General features: G+C 39.8%; 1 protein-coding gene across 5 annotated transcripts in view; it reads right to left on the bottom strand.

Annotated features, from left to right (window-relative positions):
- Positions 1 to 17,784, bottom strand: part of tbc1d32 (TBC1 domain family, member 32) — a 251,277-nt gene that overhangs the window by 212,977 nt on the left and 20,516 nt on the right. For all 5 annotated transcript variants that reach the window (XM_043684318.1, XM_043684307.1, XM_043684303.1 and 2 more), the window contains exons 3-4: positions 16,250 to 16,411; positions 15,077 to 15,254 (exon numbers count right to left, since the gene is read on the bottom strand). In XM_043684318.1, coding sequence (XP_043540253.1) covers positions 15,077 to 15,254; positions 16,250 to 16,411 — 340 coding nt within the window. The remainder of the gene's footprint in view (positions 1 to 15,076; positions 15,255 to 16,249; positions 16,412 to 17,784) is intronic.

Below are 17,784 nucleotides of genomic sequence, written 5' to 3'. Positions count from 1 at the left end.
CCTCCAAAAACAAACAGAAACCAACAGAAGCAGTACACACTGGATGTGGGCAGCCAGCTCAGAGTCAATCCCTCCCTGACACAAATGGAGAGTCGTTGACACTGCACCAGCTCCCTTAGAAGCTCTTAGAGTGAGCAGAACGTCTGATACTCCTGCTCTTATTTGTCAGCCAGGGCTCACTGTTTGGACCAGATTAAGAGCCCCAATCAGGGAATTTATATTCTACGAGATCCATCAGGTTGGCCTCATTGCAATCACTACGTCTCTCCCCTCCCACCGTGTCCAAGGACGTATGCCGTTTTTTTCTTTTGTACCTCCTGCTGGAACATTTTAGCACTGAGTCAGGTTGCTGCAACTCTGCCTCTGATACGGACAGCGTGTAACAAACAGTAACTTACCTCTTGTGCCCGGAACATCTCAGAAGTAATTCATTCTCCTCTTCAGGCAGCAAAGGCATTAGGTGGCAACAGCCATTGTGTCCATCTCAAATTCCGAGGAATCTTTACCAATTAACAAGAGGGAGAACCCACGGGTTCCGAAACAATCAGAAAGGTAGTTGAGGAGCCAGGCACATTTTGCTCCCACACAGTTTGCAAGTTTCCAACTTTCACATGGTCCACGTGCTTGTTCAGGACCTTTGCACCTACCCGAACTTTATATGTCACTGAACCTAACCTAATATCGACTATGCCTCTTACCCATGCAGGGCCATTCCCATCATTCCTACACAATACTTTCCCCCCTGAACAAACTCTCTTTGTTTAGCAGAGTCTTGAGTGTGGCAGAGTCTTGAGTGAAGGGTAGTCCTGTAATCAAAGAGGAACCAGGACAGTTTGATGTCCAGTGAAGTTGCAGGATGTTTCATTAACCTTGCCTTCAAATTTTGGACTGGTCTTTCTGCTAGACAATTGGATGATGGACAGTATGGAGCTGTACTTATGTGTAGAATACCATTCAACTTTAAGAAATACAAAAATCCCCTTCTGGTAAACAGTGGCCTGTTACCTGTAACAAACACTTCTAGGAGTCTATGTATTGCAAAAGATGCATGCATCGGTGGTGTATCTGCCAGCTGCAGGCAGCTCAATGCATCCACATTTGCTACTTCACCTACTGAACAGTGTTCCAACTTATAACTAAGTATTGGAGCCCATCACTGAATTTAGCCTGAAGCTATGGCCGGCACTACCTTGTCGTCTTTAAGTAAACATAGCAGGGGCTTGTGGTCTATTATTATTACAAATAATAAAGGTTTTGGTAGAATGTCCTGACTTCCAAATCTCCCCCATTCTACCCATGTATATGCCATTCTAATTAACAGAATTACAGTCCACTTATTCTACATGGATGTTCAAGCCAATGTTGTATCTGTCAAGTTCATTTTCCACATGGCTCTATCATTTGCCTTAAATACAGGTGAAGAATCGTACATATGTTCATGAAAGGCATTCTCAAAAATGGCTCATGATTAGATTTCTCCATGATCAACAATATAAAGCACCTTTGTTTTAAAAAAGAAAGGAAACCTAAACCCAAGATGTTTTATAATTCAATGATTGTTCGTGAAGTCAGGAAGGAGAGTACTTTGACTCCACCTCAATTGTGATCACACAACCATCCAGTACACTGATCTGATAATCTGACCTTTAGAAAAATGGAAAGTTGAGCTGAGAATATGTAACAGGTACCACAGCAATTCTAAATAATTAAAGCTAACAAGTACAGTATTGACAGAATGCTGCATTGTTGGAGCTACTACCATTCAAATAAAATTCATCATTCTAAAAAATGATTATTCAACTAACACTATATTGTGGTTTATGGGAGCAAGCTGTGAACAATTTGGCTGCCGCACTTCCAACATTTTAACAGGGACTAAGTACTTTATTGGATATAAAGTGGTCTGGCATGCTTGGTTCCTTAAAAGGTGTCATATAAATGCATTTTTCTGAAAAAAACGCTGTTCTTGTGTTTTTTCATACTCAACTTGTGTCTGTTATATTATGAAGAGATGTGATTGAAATATTATTTGTTTTTAAAACTAGCAGAATGGATATAAGCATAAGTGTGTAATACGAATATATGTCTTGAATGTTTAAGTAAATAATACTTTGCTAAGGAAAAGGTATGGGTACAAATGTAACAATGATGCATCTGAAAGGAACAGAGAATTCTCATATCTAGAGTCATACAACACGGAAACAGACCCTTCGGTCCAACTCGTGCCCTGACCAGACATCCCATTCTGACCTAGTCACATATGCCAGAATTTGGCCTTTATCTCTCTAAACCTTTCCTATTCATTTTCCCATCCAGATGGCTTTTAAATGTTGCAATTTTACTCGCCTCCACTACTTCCAGGCAGCTTATTCCACCCTTTGCAGGAAAGTTACCCCTCAGGTCCTTTTTAAAATCTTTCTCCTCTCATCTTAACCATTTGTCCTCTCATTTTGAATCCCCCACCCTGGGAAGAAAGACCTTAGTTATTCCCCCTATTCATGCCTCTCATGACTTCATAAACCTCAATAAGGTCACCCCTCAGTCTCCGATGCTCTGGGGGGGGGGGGGGGGGGGGGAAATAGTCTACTCAGCCTCTCTCTACAGCTCACACCCTCCAGTCTCAACAACAACAACATCCTTCTAACTCTATTCTGCACTCTCTCAAAAAAGTTTAACAACATAGAAGGGCAACCAGAATTATATTCCAAAAGCGGCTTCACAAAGTACTGTACAGCCACAACATGACACACCAACTCTGGTACTCAATATTAAGAACAATGATGGAAAGCACGTCAAATGCCTTCTTCACCACCTTCTCTACTTGCAACTCCACTTTCAAGGAACTATGGACCTGCAACCATAGGTCAGTTTGTTCTGTAACATTCCTGAGGGCCCTTCCATTAACTGCTCAAGTAATGCTCTGGTTTGCCTTACCAAAATACAACAGCTCTCATTTATCTAAATTTAACTCTATTTACCACTCCTTGACCCACTGGCCAATCTGACCAAAGTCCTGTTGTACTCAGAGATAATCATCTTCACTGTCCACCACACCACATATTTTGGTGACATCTGCAAAGTTATTAACATTACTTTCTATACTCACATGCAAGACATTTTTATAAATTATGAAAAGCAGCAGACCCAACACTGATCCTTGTGGCACGACTGGTCACAGGTATCCAGTCTGAAATACATCTATCCACCACCATCCTGCCTCCTAACTGCAAGCCAATTTTGTAACCAATTGGTTAGGTCCCCATGGGGTCCATGTGATCTAACTTTACTAAGTAGTCTATCACGTGGAACCTATTGAATGTTTTTCTGAAGTCCATAGAGACAATGTCTAGAAGTGTTTTCAACAATCTTCTTTGCCACCTCTTCAAAAAACAAACAAATCAAGTGAGAGAGACATGATTTCCCACACACAGTCATGCTGACTGTTACTAATCAGTCCTGGTCTTTCTGGAGAACTTTCAGAGTGAGGTCACGTGGCACAGTTTAAGCGAAGACAGACAATTGCAGTTTTGAACTTTGTGAAGAGAATTGCCTGAAGAGCAGTAGCCCATTGTTACCTCTCGCTTTCTATGCAACTCCACTCAGCAAAAAAACATTGAAGCTGAAAATCCACCAAAATACAGTTGCAATTAATCATCCCCCAAATTAGCACTTTCACCTGAGAACCAGTTTTATCTATATCCATAACTATCACAAAACTTATGGAACTATATTCACTGTTCCTAAAATGTTCTTCTACTGGAACTTTAACCTGGCCAGGTTTATTCCCCAATACAAGATTTAGAATGGCCCTTCCTTAGTTGAACGGTCTATATATTTTTTCAAGAAACCCTTTGAGATGCACATAACAAACTTGGTCCCATCGAAGCTCCTGGGACTAAGGGAGCCCCAGTCATAGAGATGTACAGCACAGAAACAGACCCTTCCGTCCAAATTCTGCATGCCGAGCAGATATCCCAACCTAATCTAGTCCCATTTGCCAGCACTTGGCCCACATCCCTCGAAACCCTTGCTATTCATTTACTCATCCAGATGCCTTTTAAATGTTGCACCATTTCCTCTGGCAGCTCATTCCATACATGCACCACCCTCTGCATGAAAAAGTTGTCCTTTTTATATCTTTCCTCTCTCACGCTAAACCTATGCCCTCTAGTTCTGGACTCCCCCACCCCAGGGAGTCTATCATGCCCCTCATGATTTTAGAAACCTCTATAAGGTCACCCCGCAGCCTTCGACCCTCCAGGAATAGCAGCCACAGCCGATTCCGCCTCTCCCTATAGCTCAAATCCTCCAACCCTGGCAACATCCTTGTAAATCGTTTCTGAACCCTTTCAGGTTTTACAACATCCTTTCGGTTGGAAAGAGACCAAAACTGCATGCAAAATTCCAGAAGTGGCCTAACCAGTGTCCTGTACAGCCACAATATGAACTCCCAAACTCAGATACTCAATGCTATGAACCAATAAAAGGAAAGCATACCATATGCCTTCTTCACTGTCCTATCTAACTGCGATTCTACTTTCAAGAAGCTATGAACCTGCACTCCAAGGTCTCTTTGTTCAGCAACACTCCCTAGGACCTTACCATTAAGTGTTTAAGTCCTGATAAGACTGGCTTTCCCAAAATGCAGCATCTTGCATTTATCTGAATTAAACTCCATCTGCCACTTCTCAGCCCATTGGCCCATCTAGTCAAGATCCTGGTGTCATCTGAGGTAACCCTCTTCGCTGTCCATTACGCTCCAATTTTAGTGTCATCTGCAAACTTACTAACTGTACCTTTTATCTCACATCCAAATCATTTATGTAAATGACAAAAAGTAGAGGGCCCAGCACTGATCCTTGTGGCACTCCACTGGTCACAGGCCTCCATTCTGAAAAACAACCTTCCACCACCACCCTCTGTCTTCTACCTTTGAGCCAGTTATGTATCCAAATGGCTAATTCTCCCTGTATTCCACGAGATCTAACCTTACTAACCAGTCTCCAATGGGGAACCTTGTCGAACACCTCTTGGAAGTCCATATAGATCATGTCAACAGCTCTGCCCTCATCAATCCTCTTTGTTACTTCTTCAAAAAACTCAATCAAGTTTGAGAGTCATGATTTCCCGTGCACAAAGCCATGTTGACTATCCCTAATCTGTCCTTGCCTTTCCAAATAAGTGTAAATCCTGTCCCTCAGGATTCCCTCCAACAACTTATCCACCACTGATGTCAGGCTCACCGGTCTATAGTTCCCTGGCTTATCTTTACCACCTTTCTTAAATAATGATATGATGTTAGCCAATCTGCAGTCTTCTGGCACCTCACCTGTGACTATCGATGATACAAATATCTCAGCAAGGAGCCCAGCAATCACTTCCCAAGCTGCCCACAGTTCTAGGGTACATCTGATTAGGTCCTGGGGATTTATGCACATTTATGTGTTTCACGACATTCAGCACTTCCTCCTCTGTAATAGGGACATTGTTCACGACGTCACCATTTATTTCCCCACATTCTATATTTCCCAAGTCCTACTCCACTACAAATACTGATGCAAAATACTTGAGTATCTCTCCCATCTCCTGTGGCTCCACACAAAAGGCTGCCTTGCTGATCTTTAAGGATCTTTGCTGATCTTCCAGTCAATATTTGACAAGTTAAAATCACCCACTACAACAACAACAATATTGTTTTTACCTGTATCTGTTCCTCCATCTCCCACTAGCTGGTGGGAAGCCTATGATATAAGCCCATTGTAGTGATGCACCTTTCTCATTCCAGAGTTGCACCCATATAGTGTTCCTGGATGGGCGCTCAAAGATGTCCTCTCTTTGCTCCAGATATTATTGGTATACCTCTTAGGTATCTATATGTATTTGTGTGCAATTGTTTGTCAATAATCTTGTATCTTTATTTCAGTAAGTTTATTTGTGATAGTTAAGAAGTTATTCGTTATTCACTAAAGAAATCTGGTTGACAGACTCTTAATGCTTAGACAATGAGACTCATAATTGGCCATTTCACCAAACTGATTAAATTTAAAATTGTGTGACCACTGGAGTAGTGGAGTGCAGCAGGGATCAGTGCATCCCTCCAAACTCAGTCCTAAGCTATTTGAGGACTGAAAAGATTAGACAAAAGACTTATTTGGAACTGGGGACAAAAAGCTATTTAGCAGTTTTCTGTTCAGCACGTTTCCAAAGGCCTCTGGAAATCTAAACAGATCACATCCACTGGCTCTCCTTTGTCTAAACTGCTTATCACCTCCTCAAAGAATTCAAATGGATTTGTCAGGCAAGACATCTCCTTAACCAAGCAGTGTTAACTCAACACTATTTTATCATGGATTTACAAAAAATCTGCAATCTTATCCTTAATCATAGACACTAAATTATTACCAACAATTGACGTCAGGCTAACGAGCCTATAGATTCCGGTTTTCTGCCTCAATCTCTTTGAGAGCAGGGTGTTACAACAGGTATTTTCCAGTCCTCTGGGACCCTCCCAACTCTAGTGATTCCTGAAAGATCACCAATGTCTCCACAATCTCCTCAGTTATCTCCTTCAGAATTCTGGGTGGGGTCCAACTGGTCTGGGTGATCTATCCACCTTCAGGTCTTTTAGCTTCCCAGCACCTTCTCCTTAGTGATGGCCATTACACTCACTTCTGTCCCCTGACTCTTGAAAGTTTGGGATGCTGTTGGGGTCTACCACTGTGAAAACTGATGCAAAGCACCTATTCAGTTTCTCTGCCATTTCTTTGTCCTCCATTACTACTTCTTCAGCCTCATTTTCCAGTGGTCTAGTGTCCACTCTTTTCTCTCTCTTATTTTTCAGATATCTAAAAAGTCTTGCAATCTTCTTTTATATTACTAGCTAGCTTCCTCTAATAGTCTAAGAATGTGGTGCTGAAAAAGCACAGCCGGTCAGGCAGCATCTGAGGAGCAGGAGAATCGACATTGAGCATCAGCGCTTCATCAGGAGATTATGCTCGAAACATTGATTTTCCTTCTCCTCAGAAGCTGCCTGACCGGCTGTGCTTTTCCAGTATCACACTAACTCTGATCTCCAGCATTTGCAGTGCTCACTTTCTCCTAGCTTACTCTCATACTTCATCTGCTCCACCCTTATTGCTTTCTTTAGTTATCCTCTGCTGTTTTTTTTTAAAAAGGCTTCCCACTAATCTTCACCACATTGTATCTACTTCTGTGTAGTCATGCTTATCCCCAACTTCCCTTGTTAGCCATGGTTGCCTCATCCTCCCTTTATGTTTTTTCTTCTTTGAAATGAATTCCCACTATTGCTGCTGCACCAGTTCCCCTTCGGATCATCTCTGGCTAGCTCCTCCCTCATGTTTTTGTCATTACCTTTACTCAACTGTAATACAGTTACATCTGATTCTAGCTTCTTCCACTCAAATTGCATTTTGCATTCTATCATATTATGGTCACTGACTCTTAGAGGTTCCTTCACCTTAAGATCCTTAATCAAGTCATTACACATCACCAAATCCAGAATTACTTGTTCCCTGGTGGATGCTACCATAAGCTACTCTGAAAAACACATGTTGTAGACATTCCAGAAATTCCTTTCCTTGAGATCCACTACTAACCTGATATTCCCAGTCCACCTGCATACTGAAGTTCCCCATCATACTAAAGAATTCAGGGATGGAATTAAGTACCACCACTAGCAGAAATAGTAGTCGATAAACTATTGGGGCTCAATGCAGGGGGCCAAATTCACCTGGCCCTGATGGCTTGCATTGGCGAATCTTAAAAGAATTCACTACATCTGTTGTAATTTTCCAAAAATCCTTGCATCCTAGAGAAGTATTAGAGGAATTAAAAACTACCAATATGATATCTCTACTCCAAAAACTGGGTAACTATAGACTGATTAGCCTAACAACTGCTGTTGATTCTCCTGCTCCTTGGAAGTTGCCTAGCCTGCTGGGTTTTTCCAGCACCACATTTTTCAACTGCTGTTGGAGCCAATTATTAAAAGGAGTAACAGCAGCACATTTGGAAAATCATCATCATCTAAACAAGCAGAGTCAACATGGTTTCATGAAAGGGAAATCATGTCTGACTACGGGTTATAGATTTGAGGAAGTCCCAACCACAGAGGATGGAGGGGAACCAGTGGCTGTGCTGTATTTGCACTTCCAGAAACTATGTGACAAGGTACCTCAAAAAAGTTAAGATGGTGTTGGAGGTAACACATTGATGTGTATACAGAATTAGCTAATGGGCAGGTAACAGTGAGTGGGTATAAGGGGTTCGTTTTCAGACCGGCAACTATTGGGGTTCCACTGGGATAAATGCTGGGACCACAACTGTTTACAATTTATGTTAATGACTGGGAGGAAAGAAGTGAATGTACTGTCACCAAATTTGCAGATAACACAAAAGTAGGTGGCAAGTCAGGTTGCAAATGGGATACAACTGTTTACAGAGAGATATTACATAGTAACATAGAAGACAGGAGTAGGAGGCGGCCATTCCGCCCTTCAAGCTTGCTCCGCCATTCGTCACGATCATAGCTGATCATCCAACTCAATAGCCAAATCCTGCTTTCTCTCTATAACCCTTGATCCCATTTGCCCCAAGTGTTACATCTAGCTGCCTTTTGAATGAATTCCACAGGCTCACCACTCTTGGGTGAAGAAATGTCTTCTCATCTCCATCCTAAATGGTCCACCCAAATCCTCAGACTGTGATGTCCGGTCCGGAACACACCCACCATCGGGAATATCCTCCCTGCAACTACCTGTCTAGTCCTGCTAGAGTTTATAAATCTTTATGAGATTCTCCCTCACTTGTCTGAACTCCAGCAAAAACAATCCTAACCTAGTCAATCTCTCCTCATATGTCAGCCCTGTCATTCCCAGATTCAGCTTGGTAAACCTTCACTGTACTCCCTCAAGAGCAACAGAAAAGGAGACCAAAACTGTACACAATATTCTCGGTGTGGCCTCACCAAGGCCCTGCATAGTCGCAATAACACATCCCTACTCCTGTACTTGAAACTTCTTGCAATTAAGGCCAACATATCATTTGCCTTCTTTACCACCTGCTGCACCTGCATGCCTACCTTCAGTGACTGGTGCACAATTACACCCAGGTCCCATTGCACATGCCCCTTTCCCAATTGACAGCGTTTCAGGTAGTAATCTGTTTTCTTGATTTTGCTTCCAAAATGAATAATCTCACATTTATCCAGATTATACTGCATCGGTCATTGATTTGCCCACTCACCCAACTTGTCCAGATCATTCTGGAGTATCTCTATGTCCTCGTCACAGTTCACTCTCCCATCTAACTTGGTATCATGGGCAAACTTTGAAATGTTACATTTTGTTCTCTCATCCAAATCATTAATATATATTGTGAATAGCTGGGGTCCTAGCACCAAACCCTTTGGCACACTAGTTACTGCCTGCCAATTTTGTTCTCTCATCCAAATCATTAATATATATTGTGAATAGCTGGGGTCCTAGCACCAAACCCTTTGGCACACTAGTTACTGCCTGCCAATTTGAAAATGACTTGTTAATTCCTACTCTTTGTTTCCTCTTTGTCAAACAGTTTTCTATCCATCTCAATACACTTGCCCCAATCCCAGGCGCTTTAATCTTGTGCAAGAGTTTTGTCAAACGTCTTCTGAAAGTTCAAGTAGACCACATCGACGGATAGGTTAAGTGGGCAAAAAATTGTCAAATGGAGCATAAGTTGGAAATTTTGAAGATTTTAGTTTTGGAAGGGAGAACAAAATTAGAGTATTATTTAAATAGGGAAAAGTTTCAGAAAGCTGTAACATAAACATATTACTTGTGCATAAAAACAGAGAGCCAGTACACAAGTGCAGCATGTAATCAGGAAAATAACAATCACATTGGAATGATTGCCATTATTTCAAGTATCAAGTATTGGAGTATCAGAGTAGGGATGTCTTACTGCAACAGTATAACATGCTGGTGAGACTACATCTGCAGTAATGTTGCTGGAGCAACTTTGGTCCCCTTATTTAAGGAAAGGAATCATTTCATGGAGGCAGCTCAGAGAAGGTTCACTATCTTCTCCAGTATATAGGGATGAGCAAAGGCTAACCAGATTGGGACTCTACTCACTGGAGTTTAGAAGAATGGGAGGTGATCTGATTAAAAAATACAGGACTCTTAAAAAGCTTGATGGGGTAAATGTAGAGAGGATGTTTCCCTCGTGGGAGAGAGTCTAGAACCAGCGGGTACAGTCTCAGAATAAAAAGGCAACAATTTAAGAATGAGATAAGGAGGAATGTCTTCTCTCAGAGCGGTCAGTGTCTTTGGAACTCCTTATTAAAGAAGGTTGTGGGATCAGAGTTCTTGTGTATATTTAAGGCTGAGATAGATAGATCCTTGAATGGTACGGGAAATCAAGTGTTGCAGGGAAAGGCAGGGAAGTGCACAAGGAAAGTCAAGCAGCCACAAGCCTATTGAATCATGCAGACCCAAGTAGCTGAATGGCCTATTTTTGTTCCTATTATTTATCATCTTACTATGTAGGAGTCCTACTGAAAACAAAAGGAGTCCAACCACATTCATGATTATTGATGCTGCTACATTGTTACCTGAGACAATTTCCCTGAAAGCCATTTTTAACAAGATGATGGTGATGAAATAAACTCAGCTCTTCATCAGATTACTGATTAAGATCCAGTGGATCAAATTTATGTCTAAAGTTTTTCAGAGAAAGTTGAGTTGTCTGGAATCAACACTGCGAAAGCCATCAGTCTACCCCTCACAGACACAAGACACTTTAAAATTGTACCATTAGATGATTAGGGCATACTGTCATGATTACCCTTATGAATGAGACTAAAAGTTGATTTCTTTTGCTTGCCAAATGGGAATCACCTAACGAAATTAGTTTTCACACATAAGGCCCTCTATAACTAATCAAGACAAGGCTCTTCGTGCAAAGGATATCTGCATTAGATTAAATATCTGTGTCCCAACAGTTATGAGAACTGCAAAGATGGCTCAAGTACACTTAAAACTTCACAAACAGCCACGACAAAAATGGACAGAAACCAAAGTCAGGAGCAGATCATATTTTACCATTTCCTTTACCAACACTGTTAAAGTGAGGGTAGTGGATATACTGTTTTATAAAAAGACAAGATTATATCATGCAAATTAGATGTATTATTATCCTATTAATGTGTAGGAATAAATTTCTTCAACACTGCTGGAAATTAGAACCTCAGTTTGTTTATGAAAAAGTCAATTAAGAAGCTTCAGACTGATGAGACGAGGTGATCCTGAAGTGTTTTTCTTTCTGTATCTTGCAAAAAAACTACCATATATCCTTCTAATTTTTCTTTAGAAGTTGTTATAGAAGTAGTAGCTGTTCAGGAAATCTGCAAATATACATTTAACAGGAAGTTAGAAAATTTTGTCTAACTAACACTAGTACTCTTAACTTTTTAACAAGGGCCACAAAGAAACTGTGGAATTCACTAACCCAGAGCATGATGGACACTGAATAAATGTAATGAAGAGACAGACAGATTTTTAATTTGTAAAAGGTTACAAGGATTTGGAAAGGAGAGTTGAGATGAGGTTGAGAGGAGATCAGCCATGATTGTATTAAATAGCGGAGAAGGCTCAATTGACTGAATTACATACTTGTGCTTCTAGTTTATAAATGTCATCACCCTTTTTCAGACAGTTACTGACAGGCAGTTAAATGCTGCACTTTCCAGCTCTGCCCTCACCCAAGGTTGATAATCTTTCCAATAGCAATGTGTCACATAGCCCACAAATACCATACTGTATGTGCTAAATCAATGTAATTATTAGTTTTATAGTATATTTTATACACTTGTGTATGTGGTAGGCTTTTTAAATAACAAAAAAACCTTAGATAAACTAAAAACAAAACCAATTTTAAACCTACATTGAGAAAATGTAATTCATTTCAAAAGTTTTCACTAGCTTTACCAGATTGTGTAATTACTACAATTTAAAAAAACATTGTGAAATACTGCACAATGTTAGACTTATATTTCACATTATTCCACAAGTTGCAAAGGATATTCTCCATCTAAACGGCTACATTTGAAACTGGTTAAATTAATTTGTGCAAAGTAGCCAAATATATTTACATGATCTGACATGTAATGATGAAACCAATATCCTTATTTTAACAGCTCAAAGGACAATTAACTAATATTACACACTGAAGAATAAAATTGAATAAGACTGCAGCAAAATTAAAATATCTTGGTACTGTTAACAAGTTTATCATACTCTATGTTTCTACTCAAAAATAAAACAATCCACTATAAAACAATAACAATATACTTTAAAACAATCTTGTCATGTCACATTCACAGATTTATATGTGAATGTGATATTTTTTATTCCTGCATTCAAAGATTGCAATGTTCACGCTGCCTCACCTTATTCTTCCTCTCAGAATTTAAATGTGAAGAATACATTTTATTTGCCACATGTCCTTCCACTACATTTGATGTCCAAAGAGACTTAAACAAGGTTTCTGCTAAGGTTCCTCTTGGCACACTGGTCAAGTAAGAGCCCATGGACCAAACAAAAGTGGCACTTTGGATCCAAAATTGTCTGATAGTAAGTAGAAAAATGTTTCTGTGACTGGGAATCTATTTCTAGTGAAGTTCCACAGGACTTGATGCTTGGCCCTTGTTATTTGTTGCATACATTAATGATCTGGACTTAAAATGTAGGGGGTACAATTAAGATGTTTGCAAATGACATTGCAAAATAAACAGTGAAAAGGATAGCCATAAATTATAAGCGAATAGCAATGGACTGGTTAGCTGGACAAAGTAATAGGAAATGAAATTCAAACCGAAAAAGTGAGGTAATGCAGTTGAGGAGAGCAAACAAGGCAAGCAATTACATAATGAAAGGTAAGGCTTTGAAAGGTCCAGAGGGATCTTTATGCATATCCACAGATCCCTGAAGGTGGCAGGGGACGTAAATAAGGTGATTGACAAAGCATGTGGGATATTTGCCTGTGTTTCAAAATGAGGCATAGAATACAAGAGCAAGGAGATAAGCTGGAATTGTATAAACACTGGTTAGCCCACAGCTAGAGTAGTGTATGCAGTTCTCATCACTACATTGAATGAATCACATGACTGCACTAGAGATGGTGCAGAGAGAGATTTACAGAATACTGCTTGGGCTTGAGAGTGCGAGCTATGAGAAAAGATTGGATAGGCTGAATGTTTTTTCCTTGGAGCAGCAAAGACTGAGATGGGACCTAATAGACGTGTGTAAGATTATGAGGGGCATAAGTTGGTTGGATAGGAAGGTATTTTATCTATTTGTAGAGCTGCCAATAACCAGAGGATGTAGATTTAAGACAAGACATAGGAGGCTCAGACAGGAGTTGAGGAGAATCTTTTTCACTCAGAAGGTGCTGGGAATTGGAAACTCTGCCTGAGTCTTAGAACATTTCAGTAGTACTTGGATATCCACTTGCATTACCATAGCTTCCATAGTTATAGACCAAAAGCTGGAAAATGGGATTACTGTAGTCAGATCTTTGTCAACTGACAGACACACTGGGCCAAATGACCACCTTTTGTATTGTAAACATCTGAAAACATATGGCCCGGATTTTCTGTTAGCCGGACAGTCACTAATACAGCAAAGATAGGAACTGCAAGACTCCAATCATAGCATACTCCAAAAGGAACTGCTTGGAAAATTGAATTTTCTGTTCAGCAATTCCTCTATTCCTGGAATCCTCCAAGATTCTCCATTAAAATCAGAGACTTTCGATCGTTGCAAAGAAATTAAATAAAATGCTAGCTGGGAAAAGTTAAATTATTAAGTACATTGTCTTACATCTGAGCAACTATTCAACAGACCCTATACTTAACTTTCACAACCCAACTGAATCAGTAGTAATGTTTCTTACTGTATTGACATGGTTAATTCTATTTGGCACAATGTTTCTCTCCCTCTGACTTAGTACTATCACCAAGACTTTCCTTCCAAATTGCAGCTTCTCCCCATGCCACAATGCTGCCCAAGGTCTGCACCCTTGAACTCCAACCTATCAGACCCCATGGCTGTCTACCAGAGCCACCACTTTCTCTGATGGCTGCCCGACAGCATTCCTTCAAAAGGTAGCAGTGCCTCTCTCTTGCTAGGTGTGCAAACGAGTGTCATCCCTCCTGGTTCCCACCAACCTAGTTATCAGAAATAGGAATAGAATGCAGAGATCCCCCTCAAAATGTCTCTCACGTAGCTTTGTCATGGTTGGCAACCTGCAGACAAATGATTCAGTAGGTACAAGAATTGAATCCATGCTATTGGCATTATTTTGCTCAAGTCACCTAATCAACACAGTGAATTGTTCCATTTTCCATTTACAAGAAATCACCTATTAAAATTCACCTGAAAGCATCAAACTCATCGGAAACCAAGGCTTAAAATTCACACCATCACAATTTGTACAGTCCACTGATCTGCTTAAACTCAGACATTTTATTAAAAATAAATTTCTCCTCATCCAGGAGGAGATTTTTTTTTTAAAAAGAAAGAGTGTTACTTTTATAACATTTTGTGGAGTCCCTTGCACTCGAATGGACTTGCACTCCTAATTGCTACTGTTAGAGTAAATTATATAAACTCGTTTTTAGTATACTCAGTCAAGAAAAGATAGAATTAATCCAGAGAGATAAGATGATTAGTAACATCATTTAAAATGTTTAATATTAAAACACTGGTTTAAAATATTTTTTCAAAATAAAATCTGTTAAATTACTTAGAAGGTCTGTGCATTTACAGTATACTGCCAATACATACAAACCAGAATAATTCCAAATTTAATCACTGGTTTGTCCTGACCCAATTTAACAAAGCACTATAGGTTGAATATTTTTGACCCAGGTTTAGGGCGAACCAGAACTCCGGGTTCTTGCACTGAATAACTCCCTAATGATTATTTATTTGTCCTCAGATTGTAAACAGTCAACAATATGGAATACTTCAAAGAGGAATAAAAGATCCAAGAATAAGAAGAATTTATTTACCTGATTGAATGATGATCCACTGTCAGAGCAACTGTCCATGCAGTAACTAGTGTGCTGCTCATGCATTTTCTTTTTGTGTAGTTCTTCTTTCTTTAGTTTATCTTCTTCGAATTTATTTATTAGCGATTCAACTACAACCATCATTGTATTTTTTAAAGATCGCATCATCTCCTTGTATCTGTAAGAAAGCATGACAAGATAAAAGTTCACCAAGCAATGAACTTTAGCTTCTTAAACTAGTTAAATTGCACTTAATCATCCTTTAGTAATTCAATAAAGCAGAAGTTTGAAATAAGAGTAAATTTAAAAATCAAGCAGATACGTGCGGTCCCCATTCAAATCTTACAGCCACTGGTACATAACTACCTGCAGTTGGAAAGTTTCATATGACAAATTAAGCTCTCAATCCTAAAACAGATACAGTAACACCCTTGCCCCAGAAGCAGACATTAGTGTGGGTCACTGATCACCAAAGGTATCTGTCCACCACACCCAAATAAAACACCATTAATAGGTAGCAGTGGTGAAGCTGGTAAACTCATCCTCAGAAGCGGTGCTTTGATGAAGTGGAGGAATTTCAAGCCTGTCTATTACTTCCTGCTTACTGTCAAGGCTGAAGGTACAAGGCTAAAAAAGTTATTTACATCACTTCCATTAAATTTTATTAAACCACCTTCTCCAATGAATGCCATTACCAAACTTTGATGTGAGGTATTACACATATTCTAGTTGTGCATTATAATGAAGCATTTTGAGCTTAATCTTACAATCTCGGTTATAGAGAGGATGATCTTTTAGTCATATAACTGGGAACCTTCAATTCTACATGCCCCATCAATTACACATTGTAGAAACCAGTTATTCTATAAATGTAGAAATTTCAGCTTTTACTCTGGGACAGACAAACTCTCTGCACCTACAGAACAGCATAGGTCACCTGTTGAATGGCCTGCTGCTCCTGGACTAATCAGCACAGGTCCCCTGTGGATGTCTAGAATGACCCACATGTAGAAGTAGAGGGCGCGCTAACTTTCATATCAATTTGTGGAATGAAACTTCAGAATGCCTATGTATTAAATTCACTTTTGTCCAAGAATCGAAAAACTCTCAAGTTCCATAACTTATTTTTGCCCAGTTTAAATGAATAATGGATGAATGTTGTACACAACCTACTCTTCAGATTCCCGAGTTTTCCTTGTAACTTGTTGAACAAGTGTATCTTGACCAGAACCTAGAGATCGGCCTTCTGCAGAAGTACATTTCTCAGTCTCCTCCTCAATCACAGAGCCCAATGCAGTGTCTATATAGTTTCGCAGATACTTCACCAGCTCATAACTAAAAAAGACAGAAATTAAAGATTTGAATGTGTTAAAGATTTTCATTGAGTTTTGTTTCAGTAGAATCATAACTCAACTTGTAATAAATATAATCACATTTTCATTATAAATATGACACAAAGCTGGTCCTTTTCCAAGGTTATGTTGTCCTTGATTTGTGCAGAGAGGTTCTAAACAACCCAAGGTTCCATCATGCCTGAAATTTGAATGGTTTATTGGGGCCCTTTTGTTTATACCTAACAAATAATGCTTCAGGCAGAAAGCTTTCAAGTCCTTTTAAAAAAAAGCTGGTGTAATCAAGGGGGTATGGCCAGCTCTCCAGGTCAGTACAGTTCAGGGGTTAGTTGAGTCAGGGTCACTGTTGAAGCCAGACACTCTCCCCTTCCTTCTGCCCTTCGGACTTCGTAACCTGTAAGTTTGTGTCATTTTTACTCTGTGCTAAGGGGTTTATTGGGATTGTTGCAAATATTTTGGAACAGCATCGTTAAGTCAGGATAGCCTATCGGGTATTCTATTTTCAGTCTGTTGTGTTTTATTCCGTAATTTTGCAAAAAAGTTGTTTGTTTAAAATACTTGGCAGTCTGACCAGCTCAGTCACTCCAGGAATATCCACTATATGCTTACCTGAAACAAATAGTAACGTTACAGTCTGGGCTACCTGTTTAAAAATATTTTGAGGGGTCAGGCCTGGACCGTAACAAGTAGCAAACAGAAACACCAATCATTCACTGGTTTTAAAATATGGAGTCAACTGAAACAAAATAAGAAATAGGAGAAATAGGTGTTTGGCTATTGGAGGCTGCTCCATTAATCAGCCAGATCATGGCTGGTGTTCTAACTAAAACAAAATCTATTGATCTCCATTAGACAAAAGAATTAAGTTGACAGCACAAAACTAGCACAGGCTTATATCTTTGAATTATAACATAGTGAATTACTGATCATACCAGAGATATCACAGACAAATGGCAAACCCCCAGTGGCTCCTAGTGAAATTTGGGGATAGTTGGGCTGAAAATTGAGGGACAATGAAACCTTTGAAAAATCGATCATTGAACACTGAAGAGATGGGCAGATCACCAACCACTGTCAAATGGTGAAAATGGTGCACAGTGGAGAAAAGAGGATAAAGAAATATGCTGTTAAAATTATGACAAAGTTAAATGTGCTATGTGAATGTTGGTACCAGTTTTAAACTGCATAATTCAGTTGCCACTGGTCAAAATTAAATCAGAAACATAGTCAGAGTCAAACAGCAAGGAAACAGCCCCTTCGGTCCAACCAATCCATGCCCTACATAATCCCAAACTAAACTAGCCCCACATGCTGGCTCCTGGCCCATATCCATCCTAACCTTTCCCAGTCATGTAG

Source organism: Chiloscyllium plagiosum, chromosome 3 (assembly GCF_004010195.1).
Source record: "Chiloscyllium plagiosum isolate BGI_BamShark_2017 chromosome 3, ASM401019v2, whole genome shotgun sequence".
Classification (NCBI taxonomy): Eukaryota; Metazoa; Chordata; class Chondrichthyes; order Orectolobiformes; family Hemiscylliidae; genus Chiloscyllium; species Chiloscyllium plagiosum.
The sequence above is the reverse complement of the archived record's forward strand: the minus strand, read 5'-3'. Positions and strand labels throughout refer to the sequence as shown.